Genomic DNA, 23,956 nt, shown 5'->3' on the forward strand with positions numbered 1-23,956 from the left:
CTGTGTCCAATTCAGCCACATCTTTCAGATTTTTCACATAACAAGCAGCACGGATTTTGTCATCATTTCAGCTGGAAGCACTTTATAAGGTGTTATTTCACGTGAACGTCGAGGAGAGATCTCAACAAATATCACAGCTGCATGAAGATACTGTAAATGTCCACAAAGACGTGGACTGATTATAATGTAGACACATTAATCAGAGTCATATATGTAATTTCTTTATTTTCTATATAACCAACCTTTTCACAAATTCTATTAAAGTTTGTTTATCAATATAATCAAACATGTTGAATATACAGAAAAAGGCAGAGAAGCTTGGAAAAGCAAATTGGACCGTTTGAGGCATTTCCATGTTAAAACCTGCGACGATATAAAGATAAACAAGTACAAAACATACAGCAGTTTCTACTCAACACGAGCCAGTTCACGAGCATAAAAATAACACAACTAAACGAAGAAACGAAGTATGAACGGCGGACGAAACAAGTACCAACTCGGAGACCTGACAGGTTGACAGGCTCGGCTCTTGCGTCATATTTGCGCGCCATCTGCCTCGTTTCTGTGGAGGACGTTGAACATGGGACACCTTGGAGCTGTATTTCTTCTGGTCGTGGGTCTCTCCTTCTATATTTGGGGTATGTTGTGGAAAGAAAAAGCTGCTTCTGCGTGTGTGTGAAATGAACCGGCATGTCGTTTTCGGGGCGCGTGCAGAGCGCCTGTTACTTTGAATGAAGCGTGCTTGCAGCGCGAGCGGGGTTGTTCTTGGTCTGTTACTCATGACGTGTTTATGCTTTTACTGTTACTAAACCATAGACAAACAGTGCTTCAGAAGCCGAGGCGTTTTATGTTCGGGTTGTTGCGTGCGCGAGTCTGTCAACATAAAACACTAAAAACAAAATTATATTATGCGATGTTTGCACAGTCACAGTCTGTTAGGGCAGAATGAATCATTATGATGTATTTGCACGAAACAAACCTGGTACGAGAGCCTGTCACATTGTGATTGATTTAATGTGATTTTTTTGGGGGGAAACTTTTTGGAAAATGTGCGTGTTGCCGGTTGATTTTAGCAGGTTAATGAATGGGTTTTTAAAAATTAAATATAGTACTCTTGGATATTATTAAAATACCTCTTTTGTCAGCAATGTAATGAACAAGTCCTTTCTTATTTTTAATAATTCATTAATTTATCAGCTCTTTCCCACAGCAGTAAAACACTCAATGTGCCTCGTTTCCAGGCGCTGCAGGTCACTTTGTGCCCGCTTGTCACCAGCAGCGAGAATTCACGTGCAGCGATGGCGCATGCATCTCCACCCTGAAGGTGTGTGATGGACATGCAGACTGTGAGGACCGATCGGACGAACTCCACTGCAGTGAGTGCACACATGCGCTTCATCACACACATGCTCATTGCTTTGTGTTTAGCAACACAGATGGTGTAATCTGTTTGGCCTATTACAACATTAGGACAACTTTCTCAGCAACTTATGCAGAATTTACTTTTTTTCTAAATATGATTTTTTTAAAAATAAAATTGAACATTTTATCCATTTATTTATTTTAATTTTAATAAGGCAGCATAGTTGAGATGTTATGTTCCATGCATGACTGATACTTTAATAATGTTAATAAATCTAAATCTGCACTGTTAATAATTGTCCTACTCAAGATTTATGGCATATTGTATACTGTTGCACCTTTTGGACTTCTTTTGCAGAACAGATTATCTTCTGTTCTCTTGCTGCGTGGGAATATGCCATTTGAGATTCTGTTTTTCTAATCCTGCTGAAGTCATGAGAGTCTTTGATATCGAATTCCAGAGAGATTTAGTGTTCATCACGTACATCAGCCTGCGGGTTTGCCAAACAGAACCCTGCAGGAGGGAGTACTTCTGAAAGGATTAGGTGTGATTTTAGGTTAAACATAAACTTTGCTGACGTGAATGAAGCCAGCAGGTTGGAATATTTGTTTAGAGCTTGGGGATGTGTGAGTCCAACCTGAAAGGTTTTGGTTTGACTGCTGGCCAGGAAAACTAAAAAAGTGAGTAATTTATTCTCACTGTCCTACTAAGAAATGCAGGGTTCATCAGTTAGGCCAGGAGACTTTAAAGAGACTAATCCAGTCCAGGTTAATCCAGTATAACTAGGAGCATTAGACACATTTACTATGTCGGATCACGCTCTTGTTTTCTTGTCTGTTTCAGATAAATTACACACGCACAATAGACATGCATGCTTGAATTTTAGTTTTAACTTTTAGCTGTGACTCTTCACAGGCCATGTGTGGTGCACCAAAGGTGAATTTGCCTGCCAGAGCAGAAGGTGCATATCAATGGATTTCTTATGCAATGGTGTGGATGACTGTGCCGATGGGAGCGACGAGGCTTCCTGCATGAACTGCACTGCTGGTTTCTTTTCCTGTGGGCCGTCTGATGCCTGCCTGCCCAGAAACAGGGTCTGCGACAGGCAGACTGATTGCAGAGATGGACGTGATGAGACCGAGGAGTTGTGTGGTTTAGCTCAAACCCTCCCGCAGGCGTCACCGAGATGTGCTGCGTCAGAGTTTCCGTGCAAGAACGGCCACTGCATCCGTCACGCCTGGAGGTGTGACCACTCAAAAGACTGCTCTGACGGCAGCGACGAGGAAAACTGCGGTGAGTGATGTGATGTGCAGCTCCACTTCCTTGGATAAAATGTTGAAGTTGTCAGTAGCAAAGCTATAGTGGCTCTGTTGAACTTGGTTTTTTTTTTGTTTTTTTTTTAAGGCATAGCGCAGAATAGAAAAATGCGATTCTATCTACCTTTTTGTTAGGAACACCTAGACCCAGTTTTGCCTTCAGAACAACCCTAATTTTTTGCAGATCAGATTTTGGTCCATATTGACTTGATAGCGTCACATAATTGCAGCGTATCCATGATGTGATATTAAAGTAAAAAGTTGCTCTATTGGATTGAATTCTGGTGACTGCTGGGGGCATATTGAGGGGAAACTTGTTTGAGAGGATGTGAGCTTTGTGACGTGGCACAATATCTTCCTGGGTAATGCACTGTGGTCATAAAGGATTGAACATGGTCAGCAACAATACTGTAATAGCTGATCATGACCATGAGGTAGGCCCAAAGTGGACCAAGAAAATAATGTCTACACCATTACACCAAAACCACCAGCCTAAACTGTTGATGCAAGGCTGATGCAGTAAAGCACTATACAAATACAGGCCATTTACCATTCTTTCATGTTTCACATTTCCACTGAATTTTGCAGCAGAAATCAAACCTCTTAAGACCAATTCCACATCCAGGTGCTGCTGGCACCTGGATGTGTCATCCCACAAGAATGCTTGAATGACAGGTTAACCAGTACACACCTTAACAACCTTCCCAGCAGCTTGAAGCAGTCTAATTATTCGTCTCCAATCAGCAAGGCATTTTCTCCTAAAGAACTGCTGCTCTCTGGATATTTTCTGTCTTTCATAGCAGGTTCATGTCCTTGTGCATAGATGCACTGAAATATCTAATCAGCCATGTGATTGGCTGATTAGATATTTGCATTAGCTAACAATATAGCTGGTAAGTGTATAAAGTTTGTAGTTTTAAAAGTTAACCAATGCGTTTGACCTCTAGTGTTCCAGCTGCCACCCAGAATGAAGCCATATTGGATGCTGCTGCACACTGATGATAATGGGAAGTAGAATAAATATTGTATGGTGATACTCGAGTTCTACAAGCCAAAAAGAATACAGGCTAATCCAATTTGTGCAGGCCTGCAGCAATCACGTCTGATTCATTTTTAATAATGTGCATGTTAACACTACTGTAATACAAGATAATGTTCTTGTAACTGGTGACGTTTGATGCCTGAAGTTGAAGGTGGGTAGAATGATGGTAGCTGGGAAGAGCTTTTACACAGATGTCCAGAAAGTGGGTGTAATGTTTGAAATGTTGGTGTCACGGAAAGAAAAATTGTCACACAGACGATCTCTCTACTCCCTGAGGGGTTTTCAGAATTTCCGAACTTTCAAACAGATAGACAGGTCTCACAGTTTTGAGTCACAAAACGGTGACGTGTCACAGCGTCATCCAGCAGAGGGCAGCACTGTACTGCTCTGTATTGCAGAGTTGGTGTACTGAAGTTAGAACAGCCAAACATTTTAGCTGAAGGCTCTGTTCAGACTAGAGTTGATAAAAATTGCTGCACCTTCATCAGTGTCTGAGTTGTTGGTCACCTGTACAGTTAGGAGACTAAACACAACGCAAGCGTCTTACTAATGCGTGTGTGGGAAAGCTGAGTTAATCAGCAGAATTGCGCTTTCAGTTTGTTATCAAATATAATAACAAGGTGCTAAAATTTCTCAGCTTCTGTGATGGGATAAAATATGGCGTGCTGATGAATTATTGCACCTCCTTAAGTGTACAAAAAAATTCCACAAAAGTTGAGATGTTTCCAACATTAAAATGTCGGAACTGAGAAAATGTGCTGGAAGCTATCCCAGCTGTCATGGGGTAGAAGCCGGGGAACACTCTGGATACTAAGATGAGGCTTAAAACAAAGAGCAAACCAGTAGTGACAGATGTGCCCAGTAGTGGAGTACAGGCCCCAAAGATGATTGAAAAGAATAAGAATTCTGTGCCAAGATGTCTCTGTGGGGTTTTCGTCATTTATCTGAGACATAAAAATGTTTTTCCTTGCAACCTATGCAAGGATATGATAACGTTTGTTCAAGCTGGCATCAGTGATATTATCCTGACTCAGCTGTTCCAACAGGAGAGACACAGGGTCCATATATCCTGTGAAATGTCAATGAATGTTGGTCACGTTCAACATAGATCAATTCAGCACATTATAAAAACATGATATGTCTTAAAAAGTACTTTTTTTCTGTATGTTTTTTTTTTGTTTTGTTTTGTTTTGTTTATGAAGTCCTGAACCTGACGGTATCTGAAGGAGTGATGTGCAGGGAGATGAAATTTCTTTTGTATTTGATCAGTGTGATAGAGATTTAGTCTATCATACTGTGAGCTATGTTCACAGACGGTGACTTCTGTAAGTGTTCCTGAGCTCATGTAGTAATTTCCTTTGAAGTATCATGGCACATTGTATTTGTGTGTGTGTGTGTGTGTGTGTGTGTGTGTGTGTGTGTGTGTTTTTGTTCTTTTTGTTCTTTTTGTTCTTTTTTTTTTTTTCTTTTTTTTTTTTTTCTTTTTTTTTTAAATGCACAAAGATCACAGCCATCCGGTGTTGATTTCCAGCCTTGTACCTTGCGCACAGAAATTTCTCCAGAGAGTCTTTTGATGATATGTTATGAGTCTTTGTAGCTGGACATTGAGGAACATTATTCAAAGTCCACAGTTTTGCAGACTGGTTGAACCTCTGCCCATCTTTATTTCTGAGAAACCCTGCCTCTCCAAGATGCTCTTTTTTATACCTGCTCATGTTACTCTTTACATTACTCTTTACACACCAGTGGCGCTGGGTAATGATTCACACAGGATCTGTTACAGCAACGACTTGTGAAAAAGTCAGAAAAAGATAATGAGAAAAATGTAACTGTTTATTTTTTTTACTGGGTTGAACTCAGAGAGAGGTGTTTGGGGGGTTTTAATTTTAATTTTTGGAGGATGGCATGCCCAATAATTGGACACCAAGGGTGTTGTAGTTTCAAGAGAAGGGCGCGTGAGTTTGTCTTGGAAAACTTCCAGAAGGTTGACGATATGCTTCTTTGAAATTAGAGTTGCAAATGCATTCAGTAAACTTCATTTCGCTGCCTCGTGGTAGAAGCACTTCAGCTCAGTTAAGCTGGTGCAGTCCATAGTCTCACATATTAATGTTTGGAGGAAGTTTGAGAGTTGTGGCTTCTGAATGTTTTTCATAATTGTCGCTCATCATCTGCATGAACAGCTGGGTAGAGGCTCAGTGGGTCATTGTGTTTTGGTGTGGTTACTTTACGTTTTAACCACAGTGCAGCTCGAGTGATATCCACCCCTGTGGTTGACACACCCGTTTGGATTATCATGTTCTCGTTGCAGACTCTCATGTTTTACTTTTTCTCAAGTTCAGCTGCCGAGATAAAATGTCGAGCGTCTCATTTTCATTAATGACTCCTTCAAATTGCTCGGTTAGCTTCAGATATGTTTAGAAATAGTAAGCGAATGTTGGCATATGAAGACACTAAAGCAAAATGAATGTGCTAAACATTGTGCTGATTTTAAGCAAGTTTAATCATGCTGGCATTACCCGACTATTATTAGTCATATCTAGATAAAAGGGTGCTTTTTGGTGTGAAACCACTGCTGATGTGCTCTTTTTTGTGTGTGTGTGTGTGTGTGTGTGTGTGTGTGTGTGTGTTTTCTTCTTGTTGCAGATCAGGACGAGTGTCTGGTCAATAATGGCGGCTGTTCTCATCATTGCGTGGATCAGCCGATGGGTTTCTTTTGCCGCTGCCCCGACAACATGAAGCTGGTCAGGGACAGCCAGTGTGAGGGTGAGTGGCAGCCTGATGGAGCAGCTGCAAAAACAACCCCGCCCGAAGATTTATTTATTTTGTATTCATAAGTCAGGGTTGTACCATTCGTCTTACATACATATTATAATACAATGCAAGCTATGACTATTTACTCTAGTAAATTATCTCTTTGATTCTTTAGAGGTGGATGTGTGCCTAGAGAGGGACACATGTGATCAGCTGTGTTTTCACAATAACGGCAGCCTTACCTGTGAGTGCCAGGAGGGCTACAGGACGAATGCAACAACTGGAGAGTGCAAAGCTGAAGGTGAACAACAAATTATCTCACAACAATTTCAGATGTGTGCCATCAGTGGAGCTGCTAGATTTTTAAACAGTTTTTATTAGACATTTTGTTCCCCCTTCCACCTTAAATTTACTATCATACCATAGAAAGTTGTCGCAGTTGCAATTCGTAAAAATGAAAACTCTTCTGCCCTGTTTCAGTGCTGTTTTCACAGAAGGGCTCACAAAGATGACCGCAGGCTATCAACTGGCTTCGAGTCTCTACTTAGTGGTCACGTCTTCCGTTTGGTTTCACACTAACACGTAGAGCAGATCATGTCAGAGCAGAGTTTCCAGTGTTTGATACCAAGTTAAAGAATGCCAGCAGCAAGTATTTGCAAATAATCTGCGATTTATGATGTTTTGAGCAGCTGAAGATGGTTTTCCAACACGATTTGACTGTAGGCTGAATAGCCACAGACACATTCACTGAGTTAGTCTGTAAAAAGTCTATTTGTTTTTATATTTGTTCCTTTTTATCTGAGATAAGGTGTTTGGTTTTGTTTTTTTGTTTTTTTATGAAGTCTGGCTCAGATCCCACTAATAGGCAAACCCCAAGTGGATGACTGAATTCATCTTTTGCACAAAGACTTGTTAGTGCTGTGGTCCAAAAGAAGGAAGTCAGCTAGGATTTTCAAATAGATACCACAGGCGTGTTTACTGGAGGGGTGAGGGGTAGCGTTGGCTGTTGCCAGTATTTCTCGTTTATCAACACTATCTGTAAGTACAATCAAACTTTTATGTCACGTTCACAAAGGTTACACCTTAACAAATATTGACTCAGTCACACTATATAGGTTGACACAACTGTACAAACATATTGCTCAAATCCGTAACTTTAGCATAGATACACTTACCGTAGTCAATGGCATTTTCCATTCCATTTTGTTATTATGTGACTTACAATGTTCCTGTTGTGCAAACTATTGTAAAATGACCCTGAAACTTAATTCGCTGCCACTGGAAAAAAAAACAAGGTCAAAGAGTTTAAAGCAGGCCCGCTGACATTGTCACTTTTTCCACACGTCTTCAAGGACATTTAGAAAAGTCATTAAAAAATAAATAGTGATGGCACATCTGGTTTAAATGAATGAGTAAATTGAAGATAAGTAGACATAGACAGGGGAAATTCACTTGTTACAGCAGCACAATGAAAATGGAGATGAATACAGAATAATTTCTACTGTTTATAAGTGGTTGCTGTACACAGTAAATAATGTGTGTCTTTTCAGGAGATGAAGCTCAGCTGGTCTTCACCAGTTCCAAAGGGATCCAGCTGAAAAACATCAGCAGGTCTGAGTACATGGAACTGGCACCGCATGTGCCGGGTCCCCTGGCTGTCATGATTTCTAATCGCACACTGTACTGGGCCCAACAAGGAAGAGGCTCCATTTACAGGTAACCAGCACGTTTCAATATGACCTGCTTTCCAAAGTCACATGTGACAGTTGCAAGAAAATCTGAGGTCCAAAAAATATATACACATGGATGTTTACCTGTTTTGTTTTGTTTTTAATTTATTATTTATTAATAAATTTTTTCCCCTAACGCTGATGTGGATCTGTGTGGCAGCAGGATAAGTGAGATAGCCCATACCCATTTTCAGAGTATCAGTTTTAGTTTCGTAAGTATTATTAGCAACTTCCTTATTATTAAAGATATACAAAATATGATCTGATCAGATAAAAAAGGGTACTTTGATAATCTGGAAATTGTTTCCTGTCTGTGGACCAAAACTGATTAGCTGCAGAGCAGAGAGACTGGATTTTAATATTCCTATCTGTATCCAAACCTGACTGGTCTCTTTTCATAAACACACATTCACTGGACTACAGTAATGTGTCAGGTAGTTGTTTCAAACTCGTGGCCCGGGCACAACTTGCGGGCCATGTCATCCCTACTTGCGGCCTGTATACCGCAATTTAATGTGAGCAGAGAGCACAAACACGCTGAGTAATTGGCTGTGTTAGTTCAGTGAGAGAGTCAAAAACTAACGTGTACAATTATGTCTGCAGTTTTATTTTGTTAAATACAAACAAAATGATAGCAGAAGTGCTGCCATGTGTCTGTAAAAAAAAAAAAAACAACCCCCCCCCCCCCCCCCCCCCCCCCCCGCATTTTAGGACATATTTCTGTGTGTTTTCTTGTTTCGTTTTTTGCATTACCTGAACACCAAAATGGCCCTCAAGCGAGATGACAGTGTCAGCAGTGGCCCATAGCTCATTTTGGTTAGGTGTTAAAATAAACTCTGTGCTCACACACTCTTACTTGTCCACCAATGCTTGCAGTATAAATAGAAACGGTACAGCATCATGGTCTGAAACGTGACCCAAACACAAAAACGCTATGGGACGGTGAAAACAGCCACATGCTGCGGCGCCACTATATCAGTGTGACTACCGCCGTCACTGAACTCCAGATTCAAACCAAACAATATATGTTCTGATTCTCAAAGAGTGTTTCTTAGACAGCTTTGACTCAGATTAGGGCAACAGAAAGCTAATAACCTTCACCTGACCAGATTATTTGGGTAATAGGTAATTTAGTTGTGTCAGTATCAAATATCTTCTCTCTCTCATGGCACACAGTGATAATAATCCGCATACAAGTGTGTCGGTGTTGTTGATATAAGGAAATGCAATTTATGGGGAAATGTTTCTAGTTCAACAGCCTTCATTATGCAAAGCATTTCAGAATAAAAGTGATTCTGAGAAGCATCAAAGAGTGACATGAGTCTGCTGATACGGCTATAAGGGAAGTTTTACTTTATGCTGATTCATTTAAATGACTGATCACAGGCAAACAAGAGAGTCAAATTCCACATCTCAAACAAGCTCTTCAAGTTATGGAGAGAAAATCACATATCACCTATGTCATGTACTTAGTGTTAAGTTTTGAGAAACTACTGTTGTATAAGTGAAGACTTTATCTTGCAGATTGCTTTCTCCTATAAAGCGATTAGTGCTCGGATGCTTCTTAAAAAATAAATGGTTGCCCATGTGTGACTGATATAATACATTTCCTTCATTTCTGCATTTACGTGTGGATGGGATTATTTTTTTAAACGATAATACAAAAAAATACCCATGTACGTGTGGACGTAGCCTTAGCCACACATGAAAACAAAGGGAAACAAAGCCATGATTTGACCTCACACATGCACTCTTGAAAGCAGTGCAGAGACAGAGTGGAATCATCAGCTAGTTCAAAGTAGATCTGTGTATCATCAGCATAACATAACAGAAGTGATACTGTATTTCGCAAAGGTTAGTCACAGTTCCCACGATTGTAGCCTGTTGTTCCTGTTGAAGTTATTGACTGTAGAGATCAAACAAAGAGTATACGTATGTTTTCACCTTACGGTGCAACCTATGCAGTGATGTTGTATAGCTTGTGTGCTAGCTAGTTTAAAAAAACTTGATACAATGACATATATCGTTTACCATAGTTTTTTTTTTTTTTGTTTGTTTTTTTTAGTGGAGTAATGAATAGTTATGTCTAGAGATGGACCGATCCGATATTACGTATCGGTATCAGTCCGATACTGACCTAAATTACTGGATCGGATATCGGAGAAAAATAAAAAATGTAATCCGATCCATTAAATATCACGAAAGCACCTCACAAAACTTGCAACACGCCGTAACTCACCTCAGAACGTTAGCATGTCGGAGCAGTATGCATCACGTGATAGAGCGGCTGTGGCATGCGGGACCTGTCGGTGGTCTGGATAGCATTTGGAGCTTCGCTAGCAACCCGGCATTTCATCTCCGACAAAGTTATCCCCGAGAGAAGTAAAGCACGTGTGTAAGTCCATCTCTGAATGTTTGTAAAGCATTCCTGCGTTAAGCTTAACAAACGATATATGGAGCGACTGCCTCTTCTTGCTGCTACTTCAATCATGAAACTGCTTAATGATCAGCTGATCGGCTTTTCTGTCGCGAGTCGTGTCTCTAGTTTGCTTTTGGCCCACTTTGCACAAGAAAGAGGAAACCAGTGGCTGAACAACAGCAGCACGTTTAAGCTTGATCAGCTGTTGTTAGAATTTATTTAATATTACTTTCTACACCAGGATCTTTTTCTACGTAGCTGACGCTGGTAACTGTGCAGGGGCGGATCTAGCAAAGTTTAGCCAGGGGGGCCGATAGGGCATTAACAGGGAAAAGGGGGCACAAAGACATACTTTTCTTTCTTATTCTCATTTAAAATGTCTAGCTTTTAATAAATAATTATCTGACACCCAAAGTTTTAATTTGATGTAAAATGAATAGAAGTCAATTACTGTATATAGTAACTATTAAGTCTAATATACCCTAGTAAGCTATAGTACTTTTTCCTTTGGGAAGGTACCATCTGTGCAGTCTGCAATTTTGTTGAAGAAAGATGTTGAATCTATTTAATATTTCTTGAAAAATAATTGATTTCTGTGCATTTTTTTTCACACTGCATCAAATTAAGGTTGCTTACGTCGATTAAGCATCATGAGGTGGCGCGTGAGGGGTGGTTTCCTATTTTTTATTTATTTATTTTTGTTGTTGCTGGGAGTTGGAACCCTATTAGTTAGGTTGCTTAATATTTATGCTAGGTACTCTTTAAAATACCAGAATAGGGAGGATGGTGTAGGTTTAAGTTTATTAGATTGATCAGTATTGCTGAACTATGAAATATTTTTTTTTGCATACAGGTATAACAGAATAGCTTTAGTGTAGTTGTTGTTTTAAACTTGAGTATGAACTTATACAAAATGCAGCAAGATATTTAAAAAAACAGTTTTGTTGATTAAAAAACACTATATCGGATTCACATCGGTATCGGCAGATATTCAAATTTATGATATCGGTATCGGACATAAAAAAGTGGTATCGTGCCATCTCTAGTTATGTCTATAACTTCTGTTCCCTGAAGGAGAGGAACGAGGTACAACATATAAGTATGGGATATCACGACCTCGTGTGCCCTGGCTGAAGAAACCTTTATTCACCGCTGTCATCACAGTCATTCCTCAGTTTGATAGCCGCGCTTCAACGAGCCAAACTGCTCAGTGGGGCCACCTTGTGTTGTACCTCGTTCCTCTCCTTCAGGGAACAGAAGTTATAGACATAACTATTCGTTCTCTTTCAGTTGATTCACTCGGTACAACATATAGGTATGGGACATATATACACTCCCCGCAGAGCAGCCACCAAACCGGAATCGGACCACCACCACCTTAGTGAGCGGTAGACCTAGCAGAAAGGACAGTATGAGCCACCGATGGGGCTGTAACATCCAACCGATAAAACCGCACAAAAGTGTGCGGTGATGCCCAACTAGCTGCCGCACAAATATCACCTACAGGCACCCCTTTGAAAAGAGCCCATGAGGTTGCCATCCCCCTGGTGGAATGAGCTCTCACCCCGTGGGGCAAAGCAAGACCTTGGTGCCGTATGCCAGTGAGATAGCTTCTATAATCCAGTGGGACAGCCTCTGTTTGGACAGAGCTCTACCTCTATTTGGATTTGGATGTGCATTTCCCCCAGTGGAAATGATACAGAAGCACGTCTGGCCATTGGTGCATATTAAGCGTGAACGATCCCCAGGCAGACAGTGCAGGCATCGTGCTGGTCGCTATCATGCAAAGAGAGGACGGGAGAACGGAAGATTTCTGCTTTGCTAGCTTCAGTTTGGAGTCCATTTTAAAAAGCAAAGCAAAACGCTGCACAGTTAAAACTCGAAATTAGTGCTCTGCGGGCAGCCCACGCACCAACTGCGCAATGGAGGCTAACACCAACAGGGGCAGTTAAGCTAAGTTCAAGTCAGCAGACAACGGAGCTAACTAGCAGCAGCTAGCTAGCCCAACTCAGCAGAGGTGTTCTCAGCGAGGTGAAGAACGTAACAACTGAGGGATGACTGTGTCCCGATTCGCGATGTTGAGAACCAAAACAACAAGAAGCTGAATACATTCAGGCCTTCACTCAAGCCTGTTTCTAGATTATATGTAATATATGTGTTTTGTAGGCGTGTATGCAGTTTTAACCTTCTATAGCTCCAAGTCACTTACACAATAGATTGTCTGGACATCGCGCCAAACAAAGCTTACAACCTTTAATTAATTGACTGAGCTTCAACTCTTTAATAAGCACAAAATGCAATGTGTATAAAATGGTTATAGCTGCACCTGTAATAAAAATGTCAATGTAATGCCAACAGCTTCAACAAATGCTTTAATGAAATGATGATTAATTTGATTATGTCTTAATGCAAAGTGAATTAATCCAATGGTAATAATGATAAGTATGAGTAGCAGTAAAATATTTCCCGTATTCCACAACTGTGATGACAGCGGCTATAAGTGCAGGTGGGGCTGTGCGTGTGTCATCACACGTCATCTGCCTTAAAGGCGTGAATAAAGGTCTCTTCAGCCAGGACACGCGAGGGCATGATATCCCATACATGTGTTGTACCGAGTGAATCGACTGAAAGGGAACTTATTACACGGTCTCCACCCCCCTGGCTAATAAACTGCCCCTCTGTCTCCCAGGAGGTATAGGGACAGTTTCTTTCCTACAGCTCTGAAATCTAACACCCCCTGCACACACACCTGAAGACATGCACAAGGCCACTGCACTTTACAATACCACTTTTTAATAGTATTCCCTTTTTTATGTGTGTGTGCCGTTTCCATATTGTGAATATTTGTTTGTGTTTGTCTATATTTTTTGTTCTTGTTTTTTTTTTTTTTTTTCTCTTTTCTCATTATGTAACTCCAAAATCACAACACAGAATCTTTGAATGCTAAATTATGCCAGTTGCTCCTATATAGAAAGTACAGCTAAGGCTGTTAAAGTGCACAAGTACTGGCCTCTAGTAGTGGATTAAAAAGTAAAATAAAAAATTTGACTTGAAAAAAATAAAATGTGTGTATATATAATGGTAAATGGTAAATGGCCTGTATTTATATAGCGCTTTACATATCCAGTCATCCACCCATTCACGCACACATTCACACACTGGTGATGGCAAGCTACATTGTAGCCACAGCCACCCTGGGGCGCACTGACAGAGGCGAGGCTGCCGGACACTGGCGCCACCGGGCCCTCTGACCACCACCAGTAGGCAACGGGTGAAGTGTCCAAGCCGGGGCTCGAACCGGCAACCTTCCAATTACAAGGCGAACGTCCAACTCTTGAGCCACGATATAAGATATACGATATAAGATAATAATTTTAAAAAAGTGTTTTGAGTAACTGCTAAAATATTTCACTGAGACAGAACTGGAAACATCAGCCTGATAGTGGAGGGGAAGGAAATGTTGGTCATGAATTGTTCTGTGGTGGGGGTGACTGTGGTGATGCATCAGTCTGAGACGTGCTAACACTAACATTACTGTTGCTAATGTGGCTAAAATAATGTTTAGGCCGAGTTCTGATGAATTAGCCTGTTGTGGGATGGCACCAGTGGCATGGATGGAGTCTGATTGGATTTGTTAGAGCTGAAATTTCAATAAACACACTGTCGTTGTTGTGGTTGTTGTGGTGGGTTTTTTTTTGTTTTTTTTGTTTTTTTAATGTGTTGTCTGGGCTTCTTATTTTCACTCTTGCATTGTTTTTTTTTAGGATCTCCTTGGATAGAAAGCCACAGGAAGCTGTGTTGGTGCTGAAAGTTCAAGATTCGGTAACCAGCATGGTGGTGGATTGGATCCACCAACTTCTCTACTGGACCAGTATAGAGATGGGGTGGGTTAGCGTGGCCTTTCTGGATGGTTCAGCTCATCGTCGGCTCATCGCAGGGCTCGACAAGCCCTCCGCAGTGGCCGTGGATCCTCTCCGAGGGTACGAGGCTCTGGGATTTTGCATTTCATTTTAATGGTTAACAGCACAAGATAAGGAAAAAAAAATGCTTCACCTGTGATAAGGGGCTGTTGCATCATGGTTGTTAAATAGCAATGATTGCATTTCAAAGCAAAGAAGCTAAAAGCCAGCACGTCACGCTGGAGCTGGTTAAACATTTACACCTTTACTTGTCCAGGGAAGGGCAGCACATTACAAAACCCTACATTAATACAGTTTAAATGGTGTTTAAGCATGACTGTGTCCATGTCATGCTTGAAGGCACTGAATTATTCAAATAATACATTCTCTTCCTTGCTTTATGCTAGTAGGTCCAACCACTTCCTTTAGTTTTGCATATTTCTTTTTGCTTGTTTCGTCTTTATTGAAGTGTTATTTGTTGGCAAATAGCTTGTCTCCTAAATTAAAAAAAGACATCACCAAAAGGTAAAATAAGTCTTAAAAATCAAAGCTACAGAAGATCAAAACATGGGTGCTTTTATTTTCTCAGGCTGCTTTTCTGGGCAGATTGTGGTGTCTCCCCAAAGATCGAAAGTGCCGGTTTGGACGGCTGCGACAGAAAAGCTCTGGTCACTTCCTCAATACGCCAGCCTGTAGCCATCTCTCTAGGTACGTTCTGACATTCAAATTAATTGCTGTCAAACTGGCATTATTTAGAGAAATCAGAGGAGAGGAAAAACATCTTCGTCCTTAAATTAGGAACAACATGAGTTCATTTTTCTGTACTTCAGGCAGAAGTCAGACCTTCAGTTCGGAGCATTTGAATATATTTATGTTGAGTCACTTAGTGCTGGTATTCATGTTGCACGTTCCCTTAGATATGCCTCGGCAGCTGCTGTACTGGTTTGATGAGGGAATGAGAAGAATCTCAAGAGTAAATCTAGACGGTCGTCAGCGTAAAACGGTGGTGGAGTCTAACGGCTATCTAGACCGAGCGTTTGGACTGTCTGTGTTCGAGGTACAAGAATTACATTATGGTCTGTGCTGCCTGACATCCTGTGTCAGACCCGGGGGGCAACAACAAATGCATTTTAATACTGAAGGCAGCTATATGCAAGGAAACTAAATGCAGTGCATCCAGAAAGGATTTACAGTGCTTCACTTCTTCCACTTTTTGTTATTTTGTAGGCTTATTCAAAGTGCATTCAATTCATTTTTCACCTTAAAACCCAACACACAATACTCCTAACACAACACGCATGCGACAAAAGTGCCTAAATTTCCACTAAAAGATCTATTACTTGTGCCATTGGCTATCACTGAGAAGACATGCTGCTTGCACATTTCACCGGTGCTTGATCATTCCCCTTTTATAATTTCATCACAGCTGAGTTAAAGAGTTCAGCAGCAGCAGCAGCTGCAGCTTAAAACGAAAGAGAATATTTGGCCTGCACCACTTGCTGAATTGAAGTGTGAATACTTCCTGGATATACTGTATACAAGAAAATCACTTCATGATGAGATATGGAGCTTTCTTCTTGCATGCAAAGCCCGATTTCTGCTGTGTGCTGCTAAAGCTTTCCCTCACTGGGTTTCAGGGATTTGTATATTGGAGTGACGAAGTTACGCGGTCCATTTGCCGAGCAAACAAACACAACGGCAGAGACCTCCAAGCACTTCTGTCTAACGTCACCTCGCCAGGTGGTGTGCTCATCATACAGCCTGTTCTCCAACCGAAAGGTATGCCCAATCAAAAAGGGACTTCTTCACACTGTAGGTCCCAGACTGATAACTGTTGCTGATTTCTTCTAAGGACCCTCTGTTTGTGGACGTCCAAGGGCAGTTTGCCATCACAAGTGTGTCATTGACTTGCTGACCCAGGGTCCAAAGTTCAGCTGTGTTTCTCCAGAAATAGGAAGAAACAAAACAGAGGAAATTCCTGCAATCTCCCGTTCAGTTCCTGCAACAGCTTTATCGGATCCTACATTTTTGGGAATCCTTTCTCTGATTGGTAAGAACCTGTCAAAGTCTCAAAACATTTAAACAAATCAGATCCATACTGCACATGAAAGGTCGTCTTTCATTAGTAGCGGCACAAATTTTTCCACCAGAGTCAATAAAATAGAATAGAATAGAATTCAACTTTATTGTCATTGCACATGCACAGGTACAGGGCAACGAAATGCAGTTTGCATCCATCCAGAAGTGCTTTAGTGATATAGATATATTACAATATATATTAGCAATAATATAGATATGTGAGTATATTACAGAAATGGGTCTATTATGGTATGTTATAATGTACACGGTATGAAGTATGTTGTGAATATTCTATAACTATAAGTATGTACAGGCTGTAGTGAGTACAAGCTATGTACAGGATATGAACAGGATATAAATATGAAAAACTATACAGAATATGAAATAAATAACTTTACAGAATCTGGGATATACAGCTATACAGAAATGGGAACTATGCAAGTTGTAAACAGTTGTAGGATTAAAGATTATTGAATGTACAGAATGATTATTTACACAGAGCTATACAGTAGTGCAGTTAAGATAAGTGAGGGTGTAGATAGTTTCTACAGAGGCTATATAAAGTGCAAAAATGAATGGATCATTGATTTTCTTTTAGTTACAGTTTACCAGAGTAATTAGTAATCCAATAAACATGCAACAGGTCTCCATTGGTCATCACAGGGAGATGCACCGATCAGGCCTAACATTATGACCACCTGCCTAATATTGTGTTGGTCCCCGTTTTGCTGCCAAAACAGCCCTGACCCATCGAGGAATGGACTCTACGGTCCCCAACCCCTGCGCCACAGGCCGGTACCAGGCCGCGAGAGTTGAGGCCCGGGTGTGAAATTTATGGTTTTCAGGGTTTGTTGTTTGTTTTGTTTTTTGTTATTGTTAACTCTCTTTCCCTGGGTCTTTTCCCGTGTTGTAGTTGTGTGTCTTATTTTGAAATAAATATTTACGCGTTACCATAGCGACCAGAGAGCATTAAGGGGCAGAGAGCTACTCTCGATGCTGTTGATGCATTTCAGGAGGACACTGCTAATAAAGTTACACAATTACAGAGTGATTTGGCATTTATTATTATATTTTAAAAATACCACAGTTTTTGTCTTGGTCGTGTCATTTTGTTTTGTTGTATTTATCCTGTAAGTTGCGAGGTATGACCTCCATGGATCAGACTTGTCCAGCAAATCTGAGAGATGCTCGATTGGATTGAGATCAGTGGAATTTGGAGACCAAATCAAAACCTCAAATTGTTTGTTGTGCTCCTCAAACCATTGCTGAAACATTTTTTTATTTTTTATTTTTTGCTTTGTGGCAGGGTGCATTATCCTGCTGAAAGCAGCCACAGCCATTAGGCAATACGGTTTCCATGAAAGGGTGGACAGGGGTCAGCATGGGTACCGTGACTGGTTTGTGTCTCTGCAGCCTCATATGCACCTAACTAATGCACTGTGTATTCTGACACCTTTCTATCAGAACCAGCATGAACTTTTTTGACAATTCGAGCTACGGTAGCTCATCTGTTGGTTTGGACGACACGGGGAAGCCTTTGCTTCCTACGTGCATTGATGGGGCTTGGCCGCCCATGACCCTGTCACTGGTTTTACCATTGTTCCTTGCTTGGACCACTTTTGATAGATACTAACCACAGCAGACCCGGGCCACCATGACGAAATGTTCACTTGTTCCCTGATAATATCCCACCTCTACCAGATGCCATAATAAAGAGATAATCAGTGTTATTCACATCACCTGTGTGGTCATAATATAATGCTTGATTACATGTATGAAGTCAAGCTTGCAAATGAATATCTTTGCAAAAAATGCTTATATGAATGTGCGTGAACGAGACCTGTTTTATAAAAATGCCCAAATTTAGTAGAAAAGCAAAATAAGAAGCATTTCATTTACCACACATAAGTAAATGTTTTCAAGTTTTTATGAAGCGTTGTTAATCCAAAGGGCTTTTTCCACAAGTGTTTTTCCATTCATGCAGCCACCCATTTGTCCACTCAGTGGAGGTAATAGAAGTGACATCATGCATGACTTCAGCTTCTATGTCATGTCTGGAACTCCAAAAAACTGATGAATTTCCTGTGTGTGTTTCCAAGTGTTCCTCAGTGTCCTGCTGTTGGGAATGGCTGCATGGTGGTGGAGGAAAGAATTCCAACCTTACAGATCTCTCACTGTGCAGAGCTTCTCCCTGAAGGAATCCCAGGACCCCCTCGTCATTCAAGAGCCACCAATGGGTTCAGACACACGTATAGTCAAGGTGAGAGGAGTTTTGAAGGTAAAACCAGTAGTTTGTGTTTGTGTGCACATGTGAGAGATACAGCTAACTGCTTTACATGTTGTTTTCCCACTTCATGGCTATCTTACACCCTCTGTTTTATCTTTTTTAGGACAATAAGATGCAACCCTCACTAGCAAAAATGTTTTAAAATTTCTTTTTCACTGCTCCCAGTGATTTAATAATCCTGCAAAAACACATCCAAAGAAGGAAACTACATAATAAACAATAAAGGGAAACCATAGCTATTGGGCAGGTAGCATGCAACTGCAAACTGAACCTGGACCCACATGCACGTGCGTTAAGCCATATAAGTCGTATTTTCAAATGTTTTTGTCATTCCCATTTTTTTCCTGCACACAAAAACAAACTGTTCATTGCGTTTATTGGACTATTCCTTAAAGAAAACGCCAAACAAAAACCGGCATTTCCCCCAGTGCTTTACATCCCTGATCTTTACCCAAGTGTCCAGAACATATGGTCGCAGTTCTGGTGATACGATTACAAAATCGATCATCGACCTGCAGCCTACAGCGTCCTGGTGCCACGTGCACTTATGCACACTCTTATGTTCAAACAAGGTGTTTGTTATGGCCAAACTGTGATTTGCACAGAAGTCCAATAACAAAACACCGCTCTGGTTCAGATCAGGGAGGCCGTTCCTCCCAATCACGCCCCTCTAGGTCTCGCTGTCGTTACCCACGTGAGCATTGAAGTCTTCCAGTAGGACAACAGAGTCTCCAGGTGGAGCACCTTCCAGCACCCTACCCAAGGACTCTAAGAAGGCTGGGTACTCTGAACTGCCACTCGGCGCACCCGGCCACCAGACGCTCGCCCTCGAGCACCCTCCCCGGGTCTGGCTCCAGGGTGGGGACCCAGTAACCCTATCCCGGGCAGGGTGAACTGTTCCCTCGATGGTCTTTTCATAGGGTACTTCTGAATCGCTCTTTGTCTGGTCCCTCACAGGACCAATTTGCCATGGGAGACCCTACCAGGGGGCAAAAGCCCCCGGACAGCATAGCCCCTGGGATCCCTGGGACACACAAACCCCTCCACCACGATAAAGTAGCGATTCACGGAGGGGTGCTATCTAATCTAGCAGTTCAATTGAAGTTTAGCTATACAGCCCCGTATCACAACAACAGTCCCCTCAAGGCGCTTTATATTGTAAGGTCAAGACTACAATGTTACAGAGAAGACCAAAAATCAGATGACCTCCTATAAGCAAGCACTTTGTGACAGTGGGATGGAAAAACTCCCTTTTAACAGGAAGAAACCTCCAACAGAGTCACTTAAAGCACATAGTTAGGGCTGGATTATCAAAGAGAGAGCTGGTTCCACAGGAGAGGAGGCCTGAAAGCTACTTTTAAATGCCCTGAGAACCACAAGCAAGCCTGCAGTCTGAGAGCAAAGAAGTAGAGCTTAGGCTTGCATTAACGTCTAAAGAGGCCTGCTTTGCATGCTCGAAGGAGCGAATTAGTAGATGTGAGGGAGTATATTGTGGCTAATGTGCAGGCTTCTCTTATTAGAGGAAACAGGATTGTCAAACAGCACAATGTGTTATCATAAGGTCCCTGACTCAGCCTTTAGTAGCCCTGAACAATGTTTTCACTATAAGGAGGCTGGCTAAGATCATCCCATTTATTGGAGTCCCCCCCATTATACATTTATGCATTTGTTTGTTTTTGGCTGGGCTCTGCTTGCTGCTTTGACTCGAGCCGCGTTCAGTAGTGATACACAGATCAGGGGTTGGGTTAATGTGGATTGAAACCTGGTGATCCTTCTTCAGTTATTTCATTACAGTCAGTCAAATCTTATCAAGCCACTGTATATGTGTGCATGAGGGTGGGAATGCATGTGTGTGTCTGTGTGTGCCAGTTTGTCTGTGTCTATATGTCAGGTTGGGTCTTAGACTCCACCTCTCTGGGAACTCCCAGGCCCTCCAAGGCCTATCTCCCCTCACCACACTCCCTGCCGGTGACTGATGCCCTCAGGGGTCAGTGCATTGGTGGTTCTTGGTGTCCAGGGCTGGGCACTCAGGTATGTACCAGCTCACTCCCGGTGGCTACCTGGCGGGGCCTGGCGCCTGTTGCTCGGTCAGGCCTCCTCCGGGGTGCGGGGGGCCTCCGGCCTCTGGGCCTGCGGCTCGGCTCACTCTGGCACAGCTGGCTGCCGGCAGAGCCGGCGGGCACGCCGGTGCAGCCCCCTCTAGCTTCTGCTCGGTGGCTACTGGGTGACGCCTTGTCTGGGGATCCTCAGCCCTTCCCATGAGGGTGGCACGGATGCCCCTCCGGTGGTCCTCCTTGGGCTCTCGCACTCTAAGGCCTCTGGATGTCTGGGGCCTGGATCTCCTCCATGCCTGCTTCATGCCCTGGGGGATGGGGCTATGGCTCGCTACATCCTCTTGCAGACCATTACATGTGGAAACCATTTGAATACAAGCGCGCTGATCCACACAGGTATGCACACGGGTGTTTACTGCTCGTAGACTTAAATTACACCTTTCTTGGCTGCTACTTCAAAACACATTGTGCGCTGTCTGTCCTGCGTGTTGCACAACAACATCGAATATTTAGTATTTACTGCTGTTTACACTTAGCTAGATTAATGCGATGGTGTTGTGTTTAGTATGTTGCTTTATCATTAGTATACAGAAATACTAATGATTATGAAATTACTGCAACCCATCATCTCCAGAGGTTACTCCTGTGCATGACCATTAGTATATTTATGCTTTATTTGTCAGATTTTTTTTACTGTTTCATCTTGAGAAGTGAGACATTTTTAACATTTGAAAAAAGAAAATAACACAGTATTCCACTTTCAAATGGATCCATTTCATTCATTCACTTGAGTACACTTTGAACCTTAAAGATTAGCTTCGTCTGGTATAAACAACAGTTTATTGTGACCTTATGAACATCCTAGAGTTGCATAATGTGACTTTTGGTTTTATTGCAGAATAAAAAAATAAAAATAAAAATAAAAAAATAAAAGAAAAAGCCACTGTAAGCAGTTCTGGTGAAGAAGAGTGGATTTCTTTGAGGGTAAAATTGGGACGGATGACAAAAAACCTAGTGCTTCTAAATATTGCTCCTTGCTCCTAAATGTTTCATGTGTGTGTTGTCCTTGAATTAAGCTGTGGTAAGTGCAGCAACTTTCTCTTTTGGTAGTTTAAAAAAAACAGCCTCGTGCTTCTGAAGCGACGCAATCAACAGGTGTTTCCTCCTCAGGAAAAACACGCACACACGCATGTCTTACTATTAAGATTTGAAGCCAGCAACCTCAGATTTTCTAATTTGCATCTCAGCTTTTAAAATAGTTAGAAAGAACTGCAAATGTGGGCTGTTTGAAAGGCTTACAGAATACATCCGTTAAGCTACAGTTTCTTCCTCCTGTCTAGACTTTAAACTGACACAATCACAATATAAACAAACAGGCTGTCCCATCAATGAGTTTCTTTTGTTTGTTTATGTGGAATTTATCCTATAATATATAGAAACACAGTTTGAGTCACAAGTTAGAGGCTTATCCCATGCAGCAGGTTGACTAAGTCGTGTTTTCTTTGCTGCCAGGAAACTTTGCTTAAGCGGGACTTGGACGGTGAGTGAAGGTTTGACACAAGTGATCAGCTGACTGGGTTTCTCCCGGTGAACCTGGTGGTGTTTTAACCCCTGGCAAAGACCTCAGAGCTGACAGGACATCAAGGCTGCAAGCAGGCCCGGCTGAGAGTTCCAACTCCCCTGGAAGTTTAAATCTGTGATCTGGGATAAATATCTGCATTTGAAGAGGAGGAAAGTCCTTCACTTTTCAGGATATTTTTCACATAGCTCTCGCAACTCACTTTGTTTTTGTTAAAGTCATAGTTTATTTACTTAATGGTGAACAAGCACATCCAGTTTCTTTTTCTTTAAGTATGTCTAAGAAATGTTCATCAGGTTAACTGTTAAGGTCTTCACATTTCCATGTGAACTGAAGACGAGGTGAAAATATGTGTATGAAGGACACTGGCAGTGAGATCGTTCTGATAATTGACAACACAGTTTGCTGGTTTCTTTGATATGTTTTGCACTTTTGATCAAAGAGAATGAGCAAACTGTAGGATGAGGTTTCACAGATTAAATTATTTAGTCACTAATATTTGTTCATATTTGTATTTTAGTTTAGTTGCATCGTTTTACTGAATGTTTTGAATACTTTTTGCCTCGTGTTCAATTCACCAAACTTAACTCCAGCAGTACTACAAGTTTTACTTCCTCACATCAATCAGGAATCAAGCGAGCAAAATGCGTTAATTTAATAGACATTTAGTTTGGCACATTTTAAAGAGCATCACCAAATGTATGCATGGTCCTGTTTACACACTTGGTGTGAATCCTGCAGGGTACAAAGTGCAGAAGGTCACTCTTGTGTGTTTTCACAGACTGGATTAAAGCTGAAAGTTAAATATTGATCTAAAAAATCCATCCCTACCAGGATGTTTGTTTTTTGTTTTTAAATGGTCACCTTTTTTTTTCTTCGTCTTAGTTCGATAAACTTTTGAGAGCTTTCCTCAGTGTTAGACCGCTTTCCTATTTTCTACAATATAACATCAACTATCTAGCAGCCACTTTTGTGCAGCACACGTTTTATTACCAGTTCAGAAGCTGGCTGAGTTAAATATTTCAACATTCCTAACCCAGCTCATGGCATCATTTGGAATCTCAATTCAGTTTAAAGTGACCTTAAATAAATACATAAAGGGCTTTTTTTCTTAGTCTATTACCAACTGTTAGAAAACCTATAACTGGTTTGGGGGTTTCTTCATGTTTTTGTTTGTGTGTTGATGCGGTTATGGTTGATGCTGTTGAATGGTTGACATGCCTTATCTGATTTCAGTCTCTTGATTTGTTTTTTCTGTTGGACCTTAAAAAAAATATCTGTTGGTACAAACTGCTGACTTGTATGGTTAGTATTTATTTTGGTGGGTTTATTTATTTTGCAGTAGTATTGTAGCTGCTTTAGTGCTGTCTCTGTACTTTACATAATTCTGTTAATTGCTGTAAATGAGTCAAATAAAGAATTTTATGTTTTCCTACA

General features: G+C 41.3%; 1 protein-coding gene across 4 annotated transcripts; it reads left to right on the forward strand.

Annotated features, from left to right (window-relative positions):
- The first annotated feature begins 519 nt into the window (after nucleotides 1-519).
- LOC308397627 (low-density lipoprotein receptor-related protein 8-like) lies at nucleotides 520-23,954 on the forward strand. 4 transcript variants are annotated; one of them, XR_013971822.1, is made up of 13 exons: nucleotides 520-638; nucleotides 1,242-1,376; nucleotides 2,279-2,656; nucleotides 6,365-6,484; nucleotides 6,648-6,773; nucleotides 8,023-8,188; nucleotides 14,386-14,601; nucleotides 15,110-15,228; nucleotides 15,438-15,577; nucleotides 16,158-16,299; nucleotides 16,373-16,570; nucleotides 18,699-21,336; nucleotides 22,453-23,954. XR_013971822.1 is itself a non-coding variant. In XM_080883626.1 (13 exons), exons 1-13 carry the CDS (start codon nucleotides 581-583, stop codon nucleotides 19,026-19,028), a joined length of 1,998 nt encoding a protein of 665 aa, XP_080739752.1. In that variant the 5' UTR covers nucleotides 520-580; the 3' UTR covers nucleotides 19,029-23,954. The 4 variants fall into 4 exon arrangements, 3 of the variants coding, with proteins under 3 accessions (XP_080739752.1, XP_080739753.1, XP_080739751.1); XM_080883626.1 differs by having other exon boundaries at nucleotides 18,699-18,859; nucleotides 18,990-23,954; XM_080883627.1 differs by having other exon boundaries at nucleotides 18,699-18,859.
- Nucleotides 23,955-23,956: the final 2 nt, after the last annotated feature.

This window comes from Rhamphochromis sp. 'chilingali' (assembly GCF_963969265.1).
Source record: "Rhamphochromis sp. 'chilingali' genome assembly, chromosome: 5".
NCBI classification, from domain to species: domain Eukaryota; kingdom Metazoa; phylum Chordata; class Actinopteri; order Cichliformes; family Cichlidae; genus Rhamphochromis; species Rhamphochromis sp. 'chilingali'.

Bases quoted from the DNA above. Each gene is read 5' to 3' on its own strand.
- LOC308397627 (XM_080883625.1), top strand. From the start codon at position 581: ATGGGACACCTTGGAGCTGTATTTCTTCTGGTCGTGGGTCTCTCCTTC. The intron at 639-1,241 runs GTATGTTGTGGA...CCTCGTTTCCAG, and splicing joins TCTCTCCTTCTATATTTGGG to GCGCTGCAGGTCACTTTGTG. The intron at 1,377-2,278 runs GTGAGTGCACAC...GACTCTTCACAG, and splicing joins ATCGGACGAACTCCACTGCA to GCCATGTGTGGTGCACCAAA.